The 21,878-nt window shown below is 46.1% G+C and overlaps 1 protein-coding gene across 1 annotated transcript; it reads right to left on the bottom strand.

Annotated features, from left to right (window-relative positions):
* Positions 1–1,192: 1,192 nt before the first annotated feature.
* Positions 1,193–9,464, bottom strand: LOC128125514 (natural cytotoxicity triggering receptor 3 ligand 1-like). The gene is made up of 6 exons (XM_052762980.1): positions 9,125–9,464; positions 7,808–8,140; positions 6,383–6,727; positions 4,260–4,586; positions 2,036–2,126; positions 1,193–1,431 (listed from the first exon to the last, which is right to left on the bottom strand). The coding sequence occupies exons 2-6, from the start codon at positions 8,037–8,039 to the stop codon at positions 1,368–1,370; spliced, it is 1,059 nt and encodes a 352-aa protein (XP_052618940.1). The 5' UTR covers positions 8,040–8,140; positions 9,125–9,464; the 3' UTR covers positions 1,193–1,367.
* Between the last annotated feature and the right edge of the window lie 12,414 nt (positions 9,465–21,878).

Below are 21,878 nucleotides of genomic sequence, written 5' to 3'. Positions count from 1 at the left end.
AAAAAAACAACCTTCCTTTCTTGTTATGTCTCCATCCAGTTTTGTTCTGATGCTAATGCTGGGCTTGTAAGAGAGTTTGGCAGTGGTCTTTCCTCTCTTCGGAGGGGCTGGTGATAGCACTTCATTGAAGATCTGGTAGCTTTTACCAGTGAATCTGTCAGGGCCTGAACACTGCTTTGTTTGGTGATGTTGTTGTTTATCATTATTATTATCATTATCACTAGTATTATTACAACATCAACCTCACTGCTCCTAACAGATCTGTTTAAATCATTTATCTCACCTGGGTATAATTGTGGTAGATCATATACACAAAGTAATTCATCTAATACTTTAAAATTTTCTAATTTAGTGAAATATCTACTTTTAAAGAATGTCCTGGTGCTCCCTGAGTTTCTGAATGGCTCCTTTCTTACCTCTGGCTTTATTAGGTGAGGCTTTGCTATCCAGTTAGCTGGGGTTTGTAGATCAGATTTACAAATTTTGTAATTTTTCATTTCCATTTGATCAGTCCCTGCCCTGATCTTAACTCTTCCCCACTACAGATCTGGGGTTTGGCTTGAGCTTGTTTTTCAAGGCCCTGCGGTGTATCATTAAGTTATTTATCTTAGTAGGCACTTGGAGCTGGAAACGTCCCCCGCAGACCATTTTCACTGGCAGCTGTGGCACACTGTGTTTTCATGACTAAGTGTCTCACGTAGAAAATAATCCTAAAAATGCATCTTTAAAAACTGCAGCTTAAGTTTTCTTAGCAAATGCCATGAAGTCAAGGGACTGCCTGCCCACTTGTGGGGGACACAGAAGGGCGAAGTAAAGACAGAGGGATGGCTGTGTGAGGATTCAGGTCGAGTCACTCACTGCCTTTGTGCCCCTTCACTTAAGGGTTCCTGTAAGATGACAAGCAGCACCTAGATCAGATTAGAGAAGGACAAGAATAAAAGAAGCCATCAGTGCCCAAGAAACACTTCCATAAAACCTTACGCACAGGCTTCCCATTGGCTCAGCCCCAACTAGGGAAATAACTTCCGGAAAACAGCTGGTCTGTGTTGTATCAGCAGCCTTTCTTTTCTCCTTCTTCTTCTTCTTCTTCTTCTTCTTCTTCTTCTTCTTCTTCTTCTTCTTCTTCTTCTTCTTCTTCTTCTTCTTCTCCTCCTCCTCCTCCTCCTCCTCCTCCTCCTCCTCCTCCTCCTCCTCCTCCTTCTTCTTCCAACAGACTTATTTCTGTATTATCTTTCTGCGTTTGTGTGCGTGCCTACATGAGTTTATGTTCACCATAGGTGTACATGATCCTGCGGAGATGAGATGTTTTCAACGGGCTGTGAGCCACCATGTAGGTGCTGGGCCCTCTTCAAGAGCATCAGGTACTCCTAACTGCTGAGCATCTCTGCAGCGTAGAAGTCCTTATTTTCTTGTCTGACTCTCCCACTGCTCCTGATGCAGTACAAAGAGAAGCATTAGCCTTGCATACATTGTGCCTTGGCAGGCCCATGAGTAATAAAGATCCACTTGACTTCCTAGAATCTTCTAACCAGCACATTTACACTGGGTCCTGAGCCTCTAAAGCAGCTGCATCATTCTCTTTCTTTGGATGATAGCTGAAAATCTAATTTAGAAACATCTAGGGGAATTAGAAATTCTTGGTCACCCCACTGAAAACTTATGGTCAGTTAGCCCACTAAGGTGTTAACAAACATGAGCAATGAGGGAACTGGCTCCCTCAGCTAAGGGTTTTTGTGTGACTGAACACTACAGTCCACTCATAGTTCAAAGCCCTGGTCTCAACTGATAAGGTCAGATGCAATTCACAGTGAAAGTCGTATCCCGTGGACAGGCAGAGACTCCACAGCCCTTCTCCACAGAGTCACGGATAAGAGACCAGACAGGGAAACTCTTTCCTAAACTAACATCAGAAAACAACACACAGTATCCCAGCACCCATCCCCAGACCTCCCTGATAGTGTCTGGTGACTGTGATCACAAACACCTGAAGCCAAGTTCTAGCCACAGGCCTGTGCTTTGTCTTACTGGTTCTTACCATCTCCAGAGGCAATAAACTATCACCAAAGCCAAAACCAAAGCCAGGAGAACACAGGGACCAACAATGGTAAAGTATATCTCCACAGGTCCTGGAGAGAGAGGAGAGAGAGGATGTTATGATGGTTAATATTGTCAGCTTGACCGGACTGAGAATCACCTATCAGACAGTCCTCTGTGCAGTCTGTGAAAGGTTATCTACACTAGGTTAACAGAGGTAGGAGGACACACTTTAACTGTGGCTGACGTTGTCCCACGGGTCAGGACTCAGCAAGCAGGAGGAAGCAAGCCGAGCGCTCAGCGTCCTCCGTGTCCTGACTGCACACACGCTGTGGCCACCTGCTGCCGTCATCTTCTTGCCTTGACGGACGGCACCCTTGATCGGTAAGCCAAGAATAAGCCCTTTCTTCAGCGAGTTGCCTTTGTCGGAGTATTTTACGACAACAACCAGAAGAGTAGCAAACACTGGTGAGGGCCCAAGACTACAGAGGACCGGTGTTACAGTCTGTGTGGCTGATGTCAAGTCTCACCAGAGATCCCCACCAGGCCTCTGTCATGGATTAGCAACACCATTGCTATCACTCAGGTCCTCAGCCATCGGAGTGTTTAGCACAGCACAGTATGACATCTGGCATGGCGGTGCACACCTGGGAGCCCAGCCTTAGGGGTTCATGAGTTCAAGTCAGCTGGGCTGTAGATTGAAACCCTGCCTCAAAAAAGGAAGGAAGGAATGAACGAACGAACAAATGAAGGAATGAACGAAGGAACAAATGAAGGAACGAACGAACGAAGGGAGTGGAGATGTAGCTCCACTGTGGAGTGCATGTCCAGCATGCACCAAGCCCTGGGTTCAAGGCCCAGCACCGTGTAAATCGGGCGTAGTGACATATGACTATAACTCTAGCCTTCTGGAAGTAGAAGTTGGAAGATCAAGCGTGCAGGGTCATCCTAGACACCATTGCAAATTCAAGGCCAGCCTGAGCAACGTTAGACCCTGTATCAAAAGAAAGGAGGGTCTACGTGATGACTCACTGAGTTGAGGTGGTTCACTGCGACCCACTTAAGGAGGGAACTGACTTCATAAAGCTGTTCTCTGATGGCCGCACAAGCACCATTGTGCACACCCCACATATACAATACACAAACTTGTAAAAGAAAGGAAGGGAGGGAGGAAAGAGAGAAAGAGAAGGGGAAATGAAGGAGAAAGGGAAAAGAGTATGTGAGAGATAAAATAAGGTCTGAGTAATATCAAAGACCATACGTCACACACAGCTTTATGGGTTCCAGACTACATCATATAACTCATCCACCCAAACCAAAGTGCATATTCAATACACCAGCATATTTAAGCTGCATCCACACATGCTTCTAGTCCTTACTCTAAGAACAGCTCAACTGGCACAGCCGCCCCCCCCCTCTGTCTCTCTCTCTCTCTGTGTCTCTCTCTCTACACACACACACACACACACACACACACACACACACACACACACACACACACACAGAGTTCTATTCAGTCCTTACCTTCTTTATTCCTCTCAGTTCAGGAAGATGTGTTTGATCAGCAAGGTCATCCCCACCAAACACGAGAGCCACAGTCAGGGCAGCCCAGGATACGAACTCAAGCACCCCACCCTACCAGATGAGCAAAACCGCAGTGGCTGTGCTAGCCTATGAGTATGGTACACCTGTAGGAAGCCTTAGCCATCATCAAGACCACCCTCTACGGCTCCCTCATCTTGATACACAGCCCACAGACTACCTATTGGATTGAAACATCTAACAGCATCTGAGGGAGGCCCATAACCTAACTGGAAAGGGTGCTGGCACAACTGGTCTCTGGCCGATGGTAGTCTCTCATTCTCAGAGGATGATGCTGGCCCCGGTCTCCAAGGAGCTGGCAAGCTGCCTGTCATGGGAACACCCAGACTCTGAAGGTGTTCTGAGCTGACAAACAGCCCTGATGGCCCTATCTGCCGCCGCCACCCCCCCCCCCCCCCCCCCCCCCCCCCGCAACCCCTGCATCTACCTCTAGGCCATCAGCCCAGGACCTAAATCTGGACTGCTGACTCTGGGGTCTGAGATGAACTAGATCTAGTTTGTTCTCCTTCGGCCCCAAATTTCCTCTCCTTCCCCAGCAAAGATCCTAGACTTCTCCAATCCTCTCAAAGATCCCAAACTTCCAGTCACATGTCCTCAAGTGCGGGGAGCAGGGGGATGCTTACTTTTCTCAGGCAGCATAACACTGAGCCTCTTGGAGTCAAGTAAGGATTTGTGTGACACCACACAGAAGAAGGTATTGCCATGGTCTTCCAGGGCTGGTCTCAGGGCCAAGGAGCTGGTAACACTGAAGGTTCCATCATCATTCCTCACAGTGGGACCAGTGACTATGCCCTCAGTAATGGCTTGGAAGTGGGGGTCATTCAGGGTGCTCTTCCCCCACTTTACGTCAAAGGCTTCTGGGTAGAACCCATCCAGCTTGCATATAACGTGCTGTTCTTCACCATTTCTCTCTGTAGCTGGTTTCACAAACAATTTCATGGCCGGGGAAGCTGCCAGAGAAAAGAACCACCATTTGGCCAGGGCCAACCACCGGTTTCTCTCCTCACACCACACTGAATGGCTTCTACCTCAGCAATGAGTTTGGGGACCCCCAGTTTACCACACCAGACTGGGAGCTCCCTGGAGGTAGACAGAGAAGATCTTACTGGTATGTTTGACCCCTGGGCAAACGCTGGAGATGGGTGACTGAACCCATTCAGACTCTGCCTAATCAACTATTCTGGGTATGCCGTGACCCCGTTTGCACAGCAATTTTGTCAAGCAGAGTTTATGACGCCAGTGTCAGACATTTTTCAGATTCTGAGAAAGCACTGGAGTGTAGCCATAGTGGACACTGATTCTTTGCATGTTTGCCTTGGAAATGACCCATCCAGGTTAAAGAGATCCTGCAGGAAGATGCAGTCACCCTGGACCTAGTCAGAGGTGCGAAAGCACCTCCCAGGAAATGTCCCTAAGGAAAGCTGCTGTGATACTGTAACAGGACAGACAAATGAGGCATGGGGGGGGGGGGATACAATCTGCAGCACCAGCGCGTAGGAGATGGAGGCGCGAGGGTCAGACCGCAAGGCCATCTGTAGCTATATAGCAAATCCTGGTCAGCCTAGGCTACCTGAAACCACTTTCCAAAAAGCCAAATAAGGAAATAATGTCAGGTCATAAACTATTAAGGAAAAATTGTGTTAGGATTAGTGAAAATTCAACACTTCTGTGTAGAAGTTGTCAACGTAAAATGATAAGCAAGACTTCAAGAACATATTTTGTGAAATATATATATATATATATATATATATATATATATATATATATATATATATATATATATGAAATAAAGGTCTTCTATCCAAAATATACAAAGGGGACTCAGCCACACAGCAAGTTCAGAGCCACCCTCCGGGGGTACATGAAACTATCTCCAAACAAACAAACAAACATACTGTGCCACTGAGGCTAACTAATACCCAAATGCACAACACCCTGGCAGTGGGAAATGGCTAACGACACTGGCCTAAGTAACTGCAGGTGAATGCAGCGGGATTGAAGGCAGAAGCGGCCACAGACACACACTCTGGTAAGGCTGGTTTGAGCCGCAGGCAGAACAATTCTGCTTCTGTTCAAGCCACCTTTCAGCAACTTAGTGAGACCCCATCCCGTTTGACTCGTGGGAAAATTTCACTCCAAAGATACTCAGTGTTTGGTCCAGTCTCTCAGGTTGGGAGCAGCAAAGCTGAATCTGAGTTGAGATCTGTGGAGGCCAGCCTGGCACCGAGCTCCTCTCCCAGGCCCCTTCCGGAGGCACCTCTTCGGTGAAGATGGACGGTGCACGTAACAGGTGGAGTACGTAACTACTAAGGCTGCCGTTGGAGAGCAGGCTCCTCACAGACTCTTCCCTACAACTCCTAGGTAGATTATCTTTCCCTCTGAGCACAGGAAAGGACACTGAAGTTCAGAGTGACTGGCAAGTTGCTAAAGGTTGTCAAACTGTTTTGGTTTTGTTTAGTTGGAGCAGGAATGGGGGTTGGAGCCAGAGTCTGGCAAACACTTTACAATCAAACTATATACATCTCCACACAAAATGTGAACCACAGATGGCCTTAGATTCAAGATCCTCCTGCCTCATCCTCTTTAGTATTTGCCTTCTGGCATGGGTTGCAGTGGACAGAACTGAAAACCATGGCCCCCGACTCCTTCGCCCATGTCCTAACCCCCGGCTCTGCTTGGCCATCCACACATTCACCACTAGCCTCAGCACCATCGGAACTACCGGGCACTTCCGTCAAGGACTCACCCACAACATCTAGCCTGGTCGTTCCCTCTGCCTTTTGAGGGGTGACCACCAGCTTGCATCGGTACTCTCCTGCTTCACTCAGCTCGATCCTGGGCAGAAGGAGTGAGGCATCGCCCCGTTCCAGCCCCAACAATGACACATTGGCTCCAGGTCGGATCGCCTCCCGGTGACTTCCATAAAACTGATATACGGAGGTCTCAGATTCATTCCACTCTTTCTTCCGAGACCAGATGATTCCCACAGTCGTGATGTCCAGGCAGGGTGACCCCGGGATTTTGCAGAGTACAGTGACATTATCGTGTAAGAAAACCATCTGTCTCTCTTCGGTCTTCACTTCCAGCCCACCTAGGGCAACACAAGAGCTCAGTTACAGGAGGCTCCCGGTACCCAGTCCCTGGGATGCAATGGACAGCCCTTGGTATAGCCTTGAATAGCTCACACCAGCTCTCACTCAAGGGCCCTTGTTAATCCAGTTAGACCCCCCAGCCCTGTCCTTTCTTGACAAGCTTGTCTTGGCTGTTAGAGATCTCTGTGCATTTTACAATTAGATAATTAATTTTTAACTAAAAAATTACATTTATTGAGGGGGGCATCTATAGAGAGGTCGGAGAACACTTGTGGAAGTGAGTTCTCTCCTTAAACCATGTGGGCTCCAGGCAGCAAACTCATCAGGCTCCATCTGCCAAATCATCTCATCGGTCCCAACTGATCAGTTTCCCCAAAGAGGTCTGATAAGAGTCACACCTCAGCTGTGGATCCATTTGGGTGTATAACACAGATGTTATATTTTCAGCGAGCGTGTCTGGTGATGTGCTAAGCACTGAATTCTTCATCCTTCCCAAATGTGCATGTTGATGGTGAAATCCCACCCCCCCACACACACTGGGACAGCATTGAGCAGTGAGGACTTTGGGAGATGGTCATGGCGTGAGGTTTCCGCCTCCTGAGTGGGATTAGAGCCACTGCTGAGTGTGAAAGCTGCAAGATCTCCGCTATGATGGACAGAACAGGAAGTTATCCTAGAGCTGAACCAGCCAGTGCCTTACCTTAGCTTCTCAAGCTACAGAACTAAGACCCTTAGTACATCCCCACGAGACGAAAACTATCCCTCCCCATCTCCGCCAGAACTTCGGTAAAGACGCCTGGATGAAACAAAGGTAGCTTTTCTCCAACGCTGCCCCAGTTCCCACATCATGGGTGAAGTAGGAAGGCACCAAGAGGGATGCAGGCAGGGCAAACTGCGCACTGAGGGTCTTCAGAGCACATCTGAGCAACCAGTCAGTATATCTGCACTATGACAAGAGGCAGGGTAAGGGACAGCAGGCCACCACCACACTAAGTGGGACGGACCCCCAGCGGAGCCCACCAGGGATAGCAGGAGCTACAGCAGCCTCCCCGTCCCTTCCCATTCCATCCGCATCCTACCTGCCACGGGCATGTACCACAGAAGCAATAATAGCATCCTCAGCAAGCCAGTCACCCATGAGGAGCCCACAGCGCTGGACGGGACTGGCTTGCTCTGCCCTCCATGTTTGTTGGGCGGTTCTAGGTTGCAGCCAAGTAGGGAAGAGCTATGACGGCAGACAGCAGTATGGCATGGCCCCTTGTAGTTCACGTGTGCACTCTCTGGACCCCTCTGGCAGCTCTGTGAAGTCATCTTGTCTTGAGCAGCAGGACATGCACTTCCACCAGCTGAGTAGTGCAGCAGGGGAGGCCCCCTCAGAGCATGGTGGGCCCCACACAAGAGCACCTGGAAGTCTGTCACAGAAAACAAGTTCAGAACCAGTCCGTGAGTTTCTTAAGCAGAAAGACAAGACGCACTTGAAGAGACAAGCGTCCAGGCTCGGACAGGTGCCTCAGCTATATGTGTGGCGGGGCCTTTGAAGGTGTGTAATCAGTAATTACCCTTAGGCTTTAAGAATAAGATGGGATGCCACACTCCCACGCCTTCTCTACCAAGTGCAGTCTTGGAAGATAACTAAGCTCAGCTGGACAGTGTCTGCTTAGGCGGCAGGTCCCCAGCACGAGGTGAGGTGACTCATGCCTCTGATGTTAGCCCCGGGGCCATGAAGGCAGGAGGAACAGGGGCTCCAGCGCCAAGGGATACATGAGACCCCACCTTAAAAAAAAAAAAGCTTTTAAGGAAACAAGCTCAGAGCATCAGGAGTTTGAGTCTGTGTCACCCACACATCTGGCACAGACTGCCAGTCCCAGAAGGACAATCCATTCTAAGACATTCCTCAGCAAAATAATATCCTCCCCATCATCCAGATATGCGCCTCAGCCAGATGCCCAACCCGATAAGAATCGGTAACTTCATTTTCAGCGATTACAGCTCTCTCCTTTCCCTCCGGCCCCAGGTTCCCTTCTCCAGAACTCAACTCTTAGAAAATCATTTCCTTCTCTGTCCGTCCTTCCTCTCTTTCTCTTAGATCGTCCCCTCTCTTCCCTGCCCCCGCCCCCCCCGCGCGCGCGCCCGCCTTCTCCCTCTCTCTCTCCCCCCCCCCCACCCCCCTCTCCCGATCGAGCGCGGATGTCCTCTGAGGCTGACGACAAGTGTACACAAGCTTCTGGACCCCAACTCGGAAGACAGACCTGCCTTCCCCTGGATCTGCCCCCACCAGTTACCATGACCATTCCCATCAAGGCTCTGGGCAGGTTTCCTCCCTCTGTGGAGTCCCGAAGTTACAGAAAGAGACTTTTTTCCAAAGAGACTTTTCCGTTTCACTCACCAACACTTACCAAATCTGTCTCTTCGGTCCACAGATCTTCTAGAAATTACAAGAGGCAAGCCCACTCCAGAGGACCGCCATCCGGACCTTGCGGGGTTTGTCTCCCCTGAGAAGCTGGCGCTCCTGGGCACCCGGAGCCGGTGCTGCGGCCGCAGAAGCGCCGCCTCCCACTCCGGGCCCAGGAACCAGACCTGCCGGCGATCCCTGCGCAGCGTCCTCCAATCAGTGGTTTGAGGAGAACCTGCGGTGCCGCGGCAGAAGCACGCGCTCACACACCCCAACACACCCGGCTCTCTGGGGGGTGCAAGGGACACACCCTCCCTCTGCGGGGTGCAAGGGACACACCCTCCCTCTGCCCCGTTGAGAGGGATGGGGCGGTGCAGAAAGGAGGGGGACGAGGCTTAGGGGGCGGGGGGCGGTGCAGAAAGGACCGGACAGGGCGGGGCGGAGCGGGGTACAGTGCAGAAAGGACCGGACGGGGCGGGGCAGAGCGGGGTACAGTGCAGAAAGGACCGGACGCGGCATGGGGGCGGGGGGCGGTGCAGAAAGGACGGGGCGGAGACCGTGCTTACATTACTAGAGGCCAGAGCTCTACAAGTTTGGCAGTGACAGCAGCAGCACGGTCCCTTAGTTTTCCTTGCTTTCTTGACAGACTAAGGAAGGCTCTTTCCCGCCTCTCCCAGCTTGGGGCGGCCCAGGCCTGCTGGACTCCTGGCTGCACCCTCCAGTCTCTGCCCCCTTAGCTTGTCCTCTGCGTCGGTCTCCTTTCTCCCTGTTTTTCTTCACATCTATCATTGGAAGTGGGACCAATCGTCCCTGGGTCTCTGAAATCCTTTCTGGAATCACATTTGCAAAGATCGTGTAAGACATGAGGGCACTCTCCCAATTTACACATTAGTGGGGTCACCATCCAGACCATACAGTGTTTGTCTCCCCTGAGAAGCTGGCCCACCTCGGCTCCAGTCTTCCCAGAACGTACTGAGTTTCAGCTGTCCTCCACTGGCCTGGGGCTGTGGATGCCACTGGGGCATTTGGGAGTTTAGGGTACTAATACCTTGGTGATGCTCTTACTGGCACAGGGAAAAAGTGAACTCTTACCCCTCCCTTCTCTGAGTTATGGCCATGTTCCTACCCTGTGGGCTTGCTGCCTCCGCACTGTGTTATATGGTGTAGCCCGCCCCCTGCTAAGCAGACAGTATCTAACAACAACGAAAGGGCCCATCTTCCAGCTTGGCTTTGCTTCAGGCTAAAACTGACCAGAACTGACAATAAGGTGAATTGTTCCTCAGGAATAGACAGCAATGGATATCAGTCTTGGGACATGGAAGCCAGGGATCCCTGTTCTCTACTCTCTGTGGTTAATTTAGAGCCACAGACAAGCATGCCAGGAAACCACTCTTCTGCGCTACCAGAAAGGTCCCGTGAATGACCTTCCTTGGGAATTCTGGAGGCAGACTCTCACCTGTACAGGTCCACTCAGGCCCTTCTGCTCTATACTTTGTTTGCGGTTTGCAAAGTGCATTTTTTCAACATTGTCCAGTTTGTCTTTTTCCTCACAAGGAGCTGTGGATAAAGCTTAATAGTAGAACGCTTACATTGCAGGGCAAGGCCCTGGGTTCCATTCCCAACAGTGCTAAAAAAATAAAGAAAAAGATGGTCTGAGGAGATGGCTCAGGGTGTAAAGCCTGAGGACCAGAGTTCAGATGCCCAGCACCCACATAAAAGCCAGACATGAGTAGAGGCCCACCTGTCATCCCAGCATGCTAGCAGCGGAGACAGAGGATCTCAGGAGCAAGCTGGCTTGCTAGACTAGTTGAACTGATCAGCTCTAGGATCAGCAAGTGATCCTGCCTCTTCAAATAATGTAGAGAATCATTGAAGAACATAACAACCTCTGCTTCCACAATGTACCCACATACGTACATGTACCCACCCACACCCATGCAATGTTTATAAACACATGTAAAAATCAGAAAGGAAATTATAACAAATATACATTTTCCTGATTTTAATATAATTTCAAATGAACATATACAAACATTAATTCGAACAATATTTTCCAACAAGTACTATGCTGGGAGAATTGTAACATCCATACAAAGAATTCAAATTAACAAAATATTAACAAATATTATATAAAGTCTCTATATCTTGAAATCCAATTACTGATTTATAATTTTAAAAATAGTCCAAAGATTGCGGGGTGGTGGTGGTGGTGGTGGTGATGATGATGGTGGTCGTGTACGCCTTTAATCCCGGCACTAGGGATGCAGAGGCAGGTGGATCTCTGTGAACTCAAGGCCAACCTGGTCTACAGAGTGAGTTCCAAGACTATATGTAGAGAAACTCTTTCTAGAAAAAACAAAAAATAAAAAAATAAAGTCCAAAGATCAAAATAAACCAAGAGAATTAAATCTCATTTCTAGGCTAATGGAATTTTTGTTTTCAAATTTAAAATTAAGAAAAAATTTTGCTGAGCGGTGGTGGTGCACGCCTTTAATCCCAGCACTTGGGAGACAGAGTCAGGAGGATCTCTGTAAATTCAAGGCCAGCCTGGTCTACAGAGTGAGATCCAGGACAGGAACCAAAACTACACAGAGAAACCCTGTCTCGAAAAAATAAAAACAAAAAAAAAAAAAAAAGAAAAAATTTCTAGTTACATGTTTACAAAGGTTTGTCTTAGGGTTTCTATTGTGTGAAGAGATACCATTACCACAACAACTCTTTTTTTTTTAAGATTTATTTATTTAATTATGTATACAGTGTTCTGCTTACATGTATACCTGTAGGCCAGAAGAGGGTGCCAGGTCTCAATACAGATGTTTTTGAGCCACCACGTGATTGCTGGGAATTGAACTCAGGACCTCTGAAAGAACAGCCAGTGCTCTTAACCACTGAGCCATCTCTCCAGCCCTGCTGCAACTCTTATAAAGGAAAGCATTTAATTGGGTGGCTTACAGTTCCAGAGATTTAGTCCGTTTTCATCATGGTGGGACAAGGTGGCAGGCAGGCAGACATGGTGCTAGAGAAGGAGCCAAGAGCAGAGAAGGAGCTACATCTGGATCCTACAGGCAACAGGAAGTGAACTGAGACACTGGGTGTGGCTTGAGCATGTATGAGACCTCAAAGCCCTTCCTCCACAGCGACACACTTCCTTCAACAAGGCCATACCTACTCCAACAAAACCACACCTCCCAATAGCGCCATTCCCTGAGCTTACAGGGGTCAATTACATTCAAACTACCAAAGGTTATATATTTAATTCAACATTTAGATTGAATTTTTTTGAAATTACCACAAAGAAAGGTAGTAATAAATAGTGGTTTTTAAAACATTGACTTTCAAAGAAGATGTGTAATGGGAATCGTGATGCACACTTGTAATCTTAGCATTAGGAAGTTGAGGCAGGAGGATCAGGAATTAAAGGTAATCCTTGACTACAAAGGAAGTTCGGGGCCAGCCTGGGCTACATGGGGCCCTGACTCAAAAAAACAAAAAAGTATGAACTGTACTAAATGTGTTCTACACACAACAAATATTAATGAAACATCACTATGCAGATCTAGCCATTAGCTTTCTTCATTAAAAGGAAAAACAATAATGAAAATTTTTTTAACTCCAAAAGACATTTTTTTCTGAAGACACTGAGTGGTTTTCTATTCAAAACTATTTTAGAGCCAGACACAGTAGCACACACCTTTAATCCCAGTACTCAGAGGCAGGCAGATCTCTGTGAATTCAAGGCCAGCCTGGTCTACATAGTGAGTTCCAGGACATCCTGTCTAAAAAAATAAATCAAAGCTATTTGGGGCATAAGCTTACATACAACACACATACCCCACTCGAAACATAAGATATGATCTTTTACTCAGCAATATATAAAATTTACTGTCCAGATATTATGTTTAGAGTTAGAAAGCTTCTCAGTTCTGTTGTGCCCACATCACAAGACCCCCATGCAAGACCACCACAAAGCCAATATCTGATGCAAACACACAGAGGGTTTTTTTTTTTTTAATAAGCAAGCCCGAGGCTTGGTCCGTATTCCAAACACATAGCAGGTGGAGGAGGAAGGCCCCGAGCACTCACTTTAAGGGGTTTATATAGGAAAGGTTTACATCCAGAGAGTTACATATCTTGGGATTGGACGAGGGGGCTAGGGGTGAGGTAGTTCTTTGAAGTTACTGGCTGAACTATAAGCATGAGGTTACTGATGGCTCACAGGATTCAGGGTATCTACAGAGACATAATTTTTTTTTACTCCCTATGTCCTGCTTTTGCTGAACCCAGGATATATACATTCAGATTTATTGTTTCAGCCTTATCTTCCCATGAGTTCAACTTCTGGTCAGTTCTAAAACTGCTGGTCAGCAAATACCTTTGGGAGGGGGGAGCATCTCTCAAGATGGCTACTGATTTTTCCCTTTCATTCCCTCCTCTCCTAGTAACTTGAGAACACCCAATCATGGGTTGTCAATTCCTAGGTTGCAAATTTCTGTCTTGAGTCAGATGGCCCATTTTTATATCTTGGTTGAGGATCTCATATTGAGTTTGAGTCCTTTGCACCATTAATTTGATGGTCCCCAACCTTTCTTTGATGATTTGCATCAGCTTGTTGAGGCCATCTCATACTTTGGTCATAGAATCCTTAACCAGCCCGGAGTGTTCTACATAAAAACATCATTTCTCTCCCAGGGCTACACATAGTCCCCCTTGTCGTAAGAATTGGAGGCTTATCCCTAGCCTATTCTGTAACATGACCTCAGAAAGCAAGATGAGGGATTCTAGCATCATCGGTTTAGTGGCATCCAAACAGGAATTATTATTTAGTTAAACATCAATGACATAAAAGCCAGCAGTAATTAGCAGAAGCAAAAGGGCCAAAAGCCCTGTGATGGCTGACAGAGTTCCTTATCCTGAAGGAACTTGGAAATGAGAATAGGGACCAGTTATTATTTTATCTCAGGTTCCCTATGATAGAAAATTTTCTTTGATCTAACATTCCAGAGGGGAATAAGGATGACATTTTTGCTTTTGTAATTACTTCCTGCTGATGTTGGGACATTATTTTCAGGGTCCTAGAAAGCCAGAATGTTAGTCAAAAGCAAGGAGAGGATTTAGAAGCATCTGGTTCATTGACCAGGTGAAGAAGGTCCATATCAGCTTTCAGCAAGTCCACATGTCACAGGTTGAAGTCAGCAGCCGATGCCTGAATGTGTCTGCCAGCCAAATGGAAGCCCACTGAAGCAGATATAGACTAGAGACAAAAGTTAACTTATTTGGAATTTTTAGGCCCACAGCCTTAGTAAATATATTAGTGTTATCAATCAGTAGTGAAATACATATTGTAGAAAAAGCAGGTAACAGGTATCTGTCTATAAATCTATATTCAGAAGATAACCAAAAGAAATCCAAAATCTTGAGCTCATAATCCAAACAATAAGTAGTCATTGCTCTATTAGCTTGTCAAAACTCTATTAATGTTAAATTCTGAACTTACTAAGTTTTAATGCAATGACAGTATGGTCTTCAATTAATTAATGCATTGATCAATGAATTAATAAGGTGACTGCACCCTTGTGGAAGACTCTGGTTGCCTGATGTTTCTAAGCTGACAAAGCTACAGCTAACCCAGTCATCAAAGATCTGAGAAGGATAAATTTTATCTGAGTGTAGACTTCCAAATCTATTAAAAAATGACAGAAGCTATCCATTGCCCAGACTGCATTCATCCCAGGCTCCTGTAGTCTTAATATGTTGGCAGAATAGGTGTCAGGACAGCATCAGTCTTGGCTGTCAGGCCCATAACGTGAAATTTTCCCTGCGGAGGAGCAACTTTGGGAAAAACTGACCTTATCTTGTCAGTGTCTCATTTGTCCATTCTGGGCCAGATCCCTGGCAGCAGGTGTTGAGGTGGGGCATCTTGCCCAGTGGTCAGTGTTGTCAACAGTTTAGGTAGCTTCCTCTTGTTGTTGTTCTATATCTTCCTTGGGAGTTAATGCTGGGAGCTGGGAGTCTCTGTTTGTTGTAGTAAGCTAGTAAGCTTTTTATTAAATAATTTAAATGCCACATTCATCAGATCTTTGACAGGTTTGAGAACCATTATCTATTAAATACATCTGAGCCAAAAAAATCTAGGCTAATCTTGAAAACATCTCTAAGTTTGGTAACAATAACCAGGCCAATTTGTTATCCTGTAGATATATTAGTCAAATGGACCTCTCAGGTTCTGTTTTATTTATTTCTTATAGCTTATAATTAAATAAGAATTAACAGTTTATGCTTTAAACTAGTATCTGGATAGCCAGATGACTAGTATTAACTTGTGTTCCTTAACATAGAGAACATGTAAACTCAGACATTTAAAACTGAACATACATATGGACATATTTTTATCCATATCTACAGAGTAGATAGACATTTTTAAAACTGTAAACCTTTGGAGTCTCAGTGTAACAGCAGAATAGCAAGAGAAAGAAATCCAAAACATGTTTTATTTTTTGTTTGTCTCAAATCATTTTTATCATTACTTAAGTCTTTTTATCCTTAGACCTTTATAACTTTTTACATATTTTAATAACTTGCATTTTATATATTTTTTTCTTTCCAGAACATTTTTTATATTCCCATACCTAAAACCTTTATATCTTAGACCCCATATAAACATTACTTATATTTAAACCTCATAATTTATTTAAACTTTAAAATTTAAATATTTAAAGTTTTAAAGTTAAACTCTAAAAATTTTTGTATTTTAAACTACTTTCTCAGACCCAAAAATCATTTATCTAAACTTTCATCCTCATATCTCAGGCATTTATATTTGTATAAAAACATTATATCCTAAAATATCTTTTTTCTATTTAATTCATTGAGCTATCCTCTACTTGGAATTTGATAGTTTTTTTTTTTCTTATCTTAACCAATAATAATTTATAATCAAATCTCTTAAATGATGGCAAGTGTTTGTAACCCATTGAACTCAAATGACCAAAATCTATGTATTTTTTTCCCTGTGGAAACAAAAGCATAATTTTTAAAACCTCATGTATCTTTAACATTTTTTAAGCCTTACCAGGACAGAGAAGGGTTAAGATGGGAAGCTAATGAGGAACTTGGCTTAGGAAGGGAGGGGGATTTAGATTCAGAGTGTGCAGGCAGTAAACTTCCCACCGCCCTAGCTCCCCAATCTCTGCCTGTCTGTAGAGAGTGTGCATTTTCACCCTCTGTGAGAGCCACAGGAGCCTCTCCTGCAGGCTAACACCAGCTCTGTCTGTCCTGTTCCAAGCTCCCACGAGGGAGGCCTCAGCCCACTCAGATTCTCCTGCCCAGTCTGCCCATGTGTGGGAGCCCTGCTTTCTGGGAACTCACCTCCCTGCTCAGGGAGAGCCCTGTTGGACCCAGAGAAGCCCCGACTTTTCAGGACCAGGAGTGATGAACACTCAGCCACTCAGCACCTCTCCCTGCTGGTCTGGTGGCAATAAGGGAAGTTAGTAGACAAAAACAAGTAACATTTACATAGGCATAGGTCCCGGGAAGGCCAGAGGTGAAAAGGTTGATTTTCGCCTTGATCAAGGGGAACAGTAGCTTATGGGAAAGGCAACTTCACCAGGATCAGTTTATGTGTGTGTGTGTGCGTGTGTGTGTGTGTGTGTGTGTGTGTGTGTGTGTGTGTATGTTTTTCTTCTCTGCCTCTGTACAACATCACAGCCCTTCACAGACAGCTCAACTCCCCCCCCCTCCCCCCCGCAACCCGCGAGTGTCTGCAGGAACCACGGGAGCTCTTCCTCAGCCAGCACAGAGGTTCCCTCTGAAGGCCAACTAAACATTGCTAGAGGCCCATTCTGCACTGCAAAAGGTGACAAACTTCCCCTTGTGAATCAATCATTCTACTGCGAGCAGTGGCTCCCACATCCTTCCGGTATGCTGGGCAAAGATCTAGGGGAGAAAGGGGAGACTGTCCCATAGCATCCATCTTAGTCAACAATAAGAACAATTAACATGCTACACACAAAACCAAGAGCACATCAAAACAAACTTGGCCCCAAGAGACAACCAACAAAGTTCCAAAAACAATGACAGCCTGATGTGCTCTGTGGGGAGCGACCCTCCAGGCTCAGTCACACCAAAAACCATCCAGACTCCAGGCTCTCTGTCCTCAACTAAACAGACTGGGAGTGGGGAATGGGGGGGGTTTCCACATCCCCGTTAAAGGGGAACCCGGGATGAGCCCCCAAATGTGCAAGACCCCCAAGCAAGACCACCACAGAGTCAATATCTGATGCAAACACACAGAGGTTTTCTTTTAATAAGCAAGCCTGGGGCTTGGTCCATATTCCAAATACTCAACACAGCAGGTGGAGGAGGACGGCCCTGAACACTCATTTTAAGGGGTTTATATTGTGAGACCCTTACTCTATTCCCTAAGATGAAGAAGAAGGCTTAGACAAAAATATCTTAATATAGATAGACCCAGGCCAGTTTCAAGCTTCCAGAAATGATGGTGCCAGCCCCAGGAACTTAAAAGTACAGCCATCTGGTAGCAACTAATTAACAAAAGAGTGCCCCAAATGCCGGACAAAAGCCAGGCCATTTGGCGGTGACTGATCAACCATGGCGCTGGATGTTCCAACGCCAGAGATGGCACTTCTCAACTCCAGAGATGGGCTGTAAAAGTTCTAACAGAACAAACGGACAAACTAAAATAACACGGAGGCCCGGGAAGATTTAGCCAGTTAGAATTGTACCGGTACTAACGCCCCCACAACCTGGAGGGACTCGTGGTTTTCACCTTTAAAAAGCCAGCCTCACAGAGAAAGAGCAACTCCTCCCTGCCTCACTGCGAGTGAGTGCTTGAGATGAGTTCCCTGTCACACGACTTGTAACGGAAATAAACCTTGCTTTTGCATTCTGGACATCCTTGGTCTTTGGTGGTCTCTCTGGGGTGTTTTTGGCATAACAATATAGGAAAGGTTTACATCCAGAGAGTTACATATCTTGGGATTGGACAAGGGGGCTAGGGGTGAGGCAGTTCTTTGAAGTTACTGCTGAACTATAAGCATGAGGTTACTGATGGCTAACAGGATGCATGATATCTACAGAGACATACATTTTTTTACTTCCTATGTCCTGCTTTTGCTGAACCCAGGATATATACATTCAGATTTATTGTTCCAGTCCTATTTTCCCATAAGTTCAATTTCTGGTCAGTTGAGTCCATTACTCCCCATACCCTGTTTTGCCAAGTCCAGGATATATAGATTTATTATTCCACCTTATCTTCCCATGTGCTCAACTTCTGGTCAGTTCTAAAACTGCTGGTCAGCAAATACCTTTGTAGGGGGAGCATCTCTCAAGATGGCTACTGATTTTTCCCTTTCAACTTCCATGTGTGGGGACATAATGCGAGAAATCCACAGAGTCTGCTTAAAGGGTAAAGGAATTTATTAGGAAAGGAAAACTCACTAGACAGAACAGAGGAATTGTCACAGGATCCTGGAAGGCTGAGGTACAGTCCCAGGCTGTTCCTGACGCCTGAGTCAGTCCCTGAGTCCAAGACCATGAGGCCTTAAGGGTAGCCCTGAGGCCATGCCCCAGGGGCAGGTACTTCAAGGTCATAGGCAGGTAGAACCTGCTACATCTCTAGGGCTGCATTTTAGAGTCGTAGATAGAACAGATATCCACTACAGGGACATGTCCTGGATGGTTTTGGAAAAGGAGAAAAATATTAACAGTTAGAGATTGTGAGAGAAGGACCCATGTTCTCAGGCTCCTGATGAGCCACTCAAGCTTGTGACCGCTAACCCCTGACAGGAGAGCTGCGCCATCTTGCATCCCTCAGCGCTCTCCAGTGACTAAGGAGGCACACTGGGAGCGCAGGTACGCAGTGCCCATAGAGGTGGACAGTGGATCCTGCAGAGGGAGAAAGTGAGCGCTCAGATCATCCAGGAGAAGTAGTGAAGTAACAGTCCTCCAGGAATAATACAGCAGTAATAATATAGTAATGATATATAATGTATAATATAGGAATAATAATATGGTTTTTTTTGAGATAGGGTTTCTCTGTGTAGCTTTGTGCCTTTCCTGGAACTCACTCTGTAGACCAGGCTGGCCTCAAGGTCACAGAGATCCACCTGACTCTGCCTCCCGAGTGCTGGGATTAAAGGTGTACGCCACCATTGCCCAGCAAGTATGCTTATTTTTTAAGGGTATTATTAAAGAAAGTATTTCAAATAAAGGCCCCAAAATCTCGGAATGTAGCTCAGTAGTAGAGTATTTGCCTAGAATCTTCAAGGTCCTAGGTTCAATTCCCAGCACAATAAAATAAAAATAAAAAAGTTGAAGATAGGACATTCCGCAGAGTTCAATTGCCATGCATTTGCCCAAAGTAGGCTTAGTGGGTCACAGGGGGCATGGAGAGTAAGGGATTGTCACTTAAAGTTCGGGTCAGCATTGCTCCCTTAAGGTAGCAGGCCAATGTATCTCATCTAAATCCATTCTCTTATTATAATTTTAGAAGTAGCTTAATAACTAAATAAGCCAAGAAGAATTAAAACTAATCCTTGGGCTATAGAATTTTTGTTTTTACAAAATTTAAAATTAAGAGAACATTCTCAGGGGCTAGGGTGATGGCTGGGTAGGTAAAGTACTTCCTGCACAGGTCTCCAGCATGCACATAATGGGCTGGGTGTGGCAGTGCATACCTGTGATCTCAGTGCTGGGAGGTGGAGTCAGGAGGATCCCAGAGGCTCACCAGACAGACAGACAGACAGACAGACAGACAGACTAGGTAATCTGCCTGGTGCCCAAAGTCCAGAAGAGGTACCTGTGGAGGCCGGAAAGGGGTGTGTGATTTCTGCAATTAGGTACAGTTGGAGTTGCAGACTCCAGTTGTGAGCTGCTGTGTGGATGCTGGAAAGGAACCAGATCATCAGCCACAGCCAGCTCTTAACTGCTGAACCACGTCTCCAGCCCACTCACTCCATTTAAATGTTGGAATCATTAAGGACACGGTAGCAAATATCTGTGATCCCAGCACTTGGGAAGCAAAGGCAGGGAGAGCCGGTGTTCTAAGTTATCCTTGGCTACAGAGCAGATGTGAGGCTTTGTCCAAGAAAGGAAAGAAGGGAGGGAGGGAGGGAAGGGGAAGGAGGGGAGAAGTAAAAATAAACAACAAAAGGGAAAAAAAGGCATTGGGAGTAGTGAGGCAATCACTCGGGAGGCAGAGGCAGGAGGACCAAGAACTATATAGTGAGTTCAAGGTCAGCCTTGGCTACAGGAGACTGTGGGAAGCCAGACTGACCCAAAATGTTCTCAGAGGCCCTGATGACAGGACAAAGGTCCTTGTCCAGGACCAGACTTGGCAAGGCTGGTCTGAGGCTGGGGCCAGGGCCTCAGATAAGTCAGGGTTCTGGTTTCTGAGGACCAACTCTTCCCTCTGGGCTGTGGTCATCTATCCCAATGCCACTGTGTCTGCGGCATCCTGCGCTTGCCTTCTGGCTTAGCTCTCTGCTGACCTTGGCCTGCAAATAGTATATATGCCGCTGTGCTTCTGAATAAACTGGCTTGACGTAAGTCATCCGCTTCCACAAGACCTCCTGGTCTCAGCTATTGCTCTTGCCTTCTCTGTTTCTCATCTCTGGTCCTCCCACTCAACACCTGGCCATTCAGGACCCTTATTCCTGCAGGTTCAGGTCAGGAGACCCTGTCTTAAAATAAACAAAGGAATCAATATTTTAGGGCTCTAAATAAACACGTATAAAGTAGTAACTCCAAGCAAAAAGGGTAAAAAGTAAGGCAACCCAAGTATGAACTGAAGGACCCAGTGCCATGGTGGACCATAATAAGATGACCAAAACTATATACCTATTTCTCATCCCACACAGGAGAATTTCACATGAAGAGATGGATTCAACTTCACTGCATACATACTGACACCACTAAAACTGAACGTTTTAAATGGACCAAAGTTGAACAAAAATAATGTGTTAAACACAATGATTCATGGGAGCTGGCAAAGAGGACAGATGGATTTTTTTCCCCTCTTTCATTTTCAAATCATTTGAAAGTCATAACTTTGAAATTATGCAAATGATAAATCACTACTTATGAAAAATTCTATGGAGTAGTAAAATGATAAGAATCATAAAATAAATATTTTAACACCTTGCTATATATCTATTCATGAGCCTGGAAAGGCTTGGAAAATGCCTTTTCTTTTTTTTTTTTTTTTTTTTTGGTTTTTCGAGACAGGGTTTCTCTGTGTAGCTTTGCACCTTTCCTGGAACTCACTTGGTAGCCCAGGCTGGCCTCGAACTCACAGAGATCCGCCTGGCTCTGCCTCCCGAGTGCTGGGATTAAGGGCGTGCGCCACCACCGCCTGGCGGAAAATACCATTATTAATAAAGATAAAAGTAGTCAATCAAACTTGCACAGCAGAATCACCTGCTGAAGTGGCCATTCTCACTGATCCCTGCAGCTCGATCTCACTGGCGGTACTCAATACCATGTTACAAAGGAGCTTTCCAGTGGACTTTGTGATGAAAAGGAGACAGGAAAATAGGTTAGACTGTGAAAGGTTGGTGGGGCAGAAGTGCTCACTGTCACCTGAACTTGAACATGAGAAACCAGCCAGCAGTGCTACCCAGAGTCAGTTTGCTGTATGGTGAAAGAAAAATGAAAAAAAAAAGGAAGGACATGACTACTCCTAGGTATGGTGGAGGAGGAGGTTTATTGTTGTCTTAGTTTGAGTTTCTATTGTTGTG

The sequence above is a fragment of the Peromyscus californicus genome, unplaced genomic scaffold, assembly GCF_007827085.1.
Source record: "Peromyscus californicus insignis strain IS unplaced genomic scaffold, ASM782708v3 Scaffold_4__1_contigs__length_199733344, whole genome shotgun sequence".
In the NCBI taxonomy this organism is placed as follows: Eukaryota; Metazoa; Chordata; class Mammalia; order Rodentia; family Cricetidae; genus Peromyscus; species Peromyscus californicus.
The sequence above is the reverse complement of the archived record's forward strand: the minus strand, read 5'-3'. Positions and strand labels throughout refer to the sequence as shown.

Bases quoted from the DNA above. Each gene is read 5' to 3' on its own strand.
- LOC128125514 (XM_052762980.1), bottom strand. From the start codon at position 8,039: ATGACTTCACAGAGCTGCCAGAGGGGTCCAGAGAGTGCACACGTGAAC. The intron at 6,728-7,807 runs GTAGGATGCGGA...GTGTTGCCCTAG, and splicing joins GTGGTACATGCCCGTGGCAG to GTGGGCTGGAAGTGAAGACC. The intron at 1,432-2,035 runs GTAAGAACCAGT...GTACTGCATCAG, and splicing joins GTTTATTGCCTCTGGAGATG to GAGCAGTGGGAGAGTCAGAC.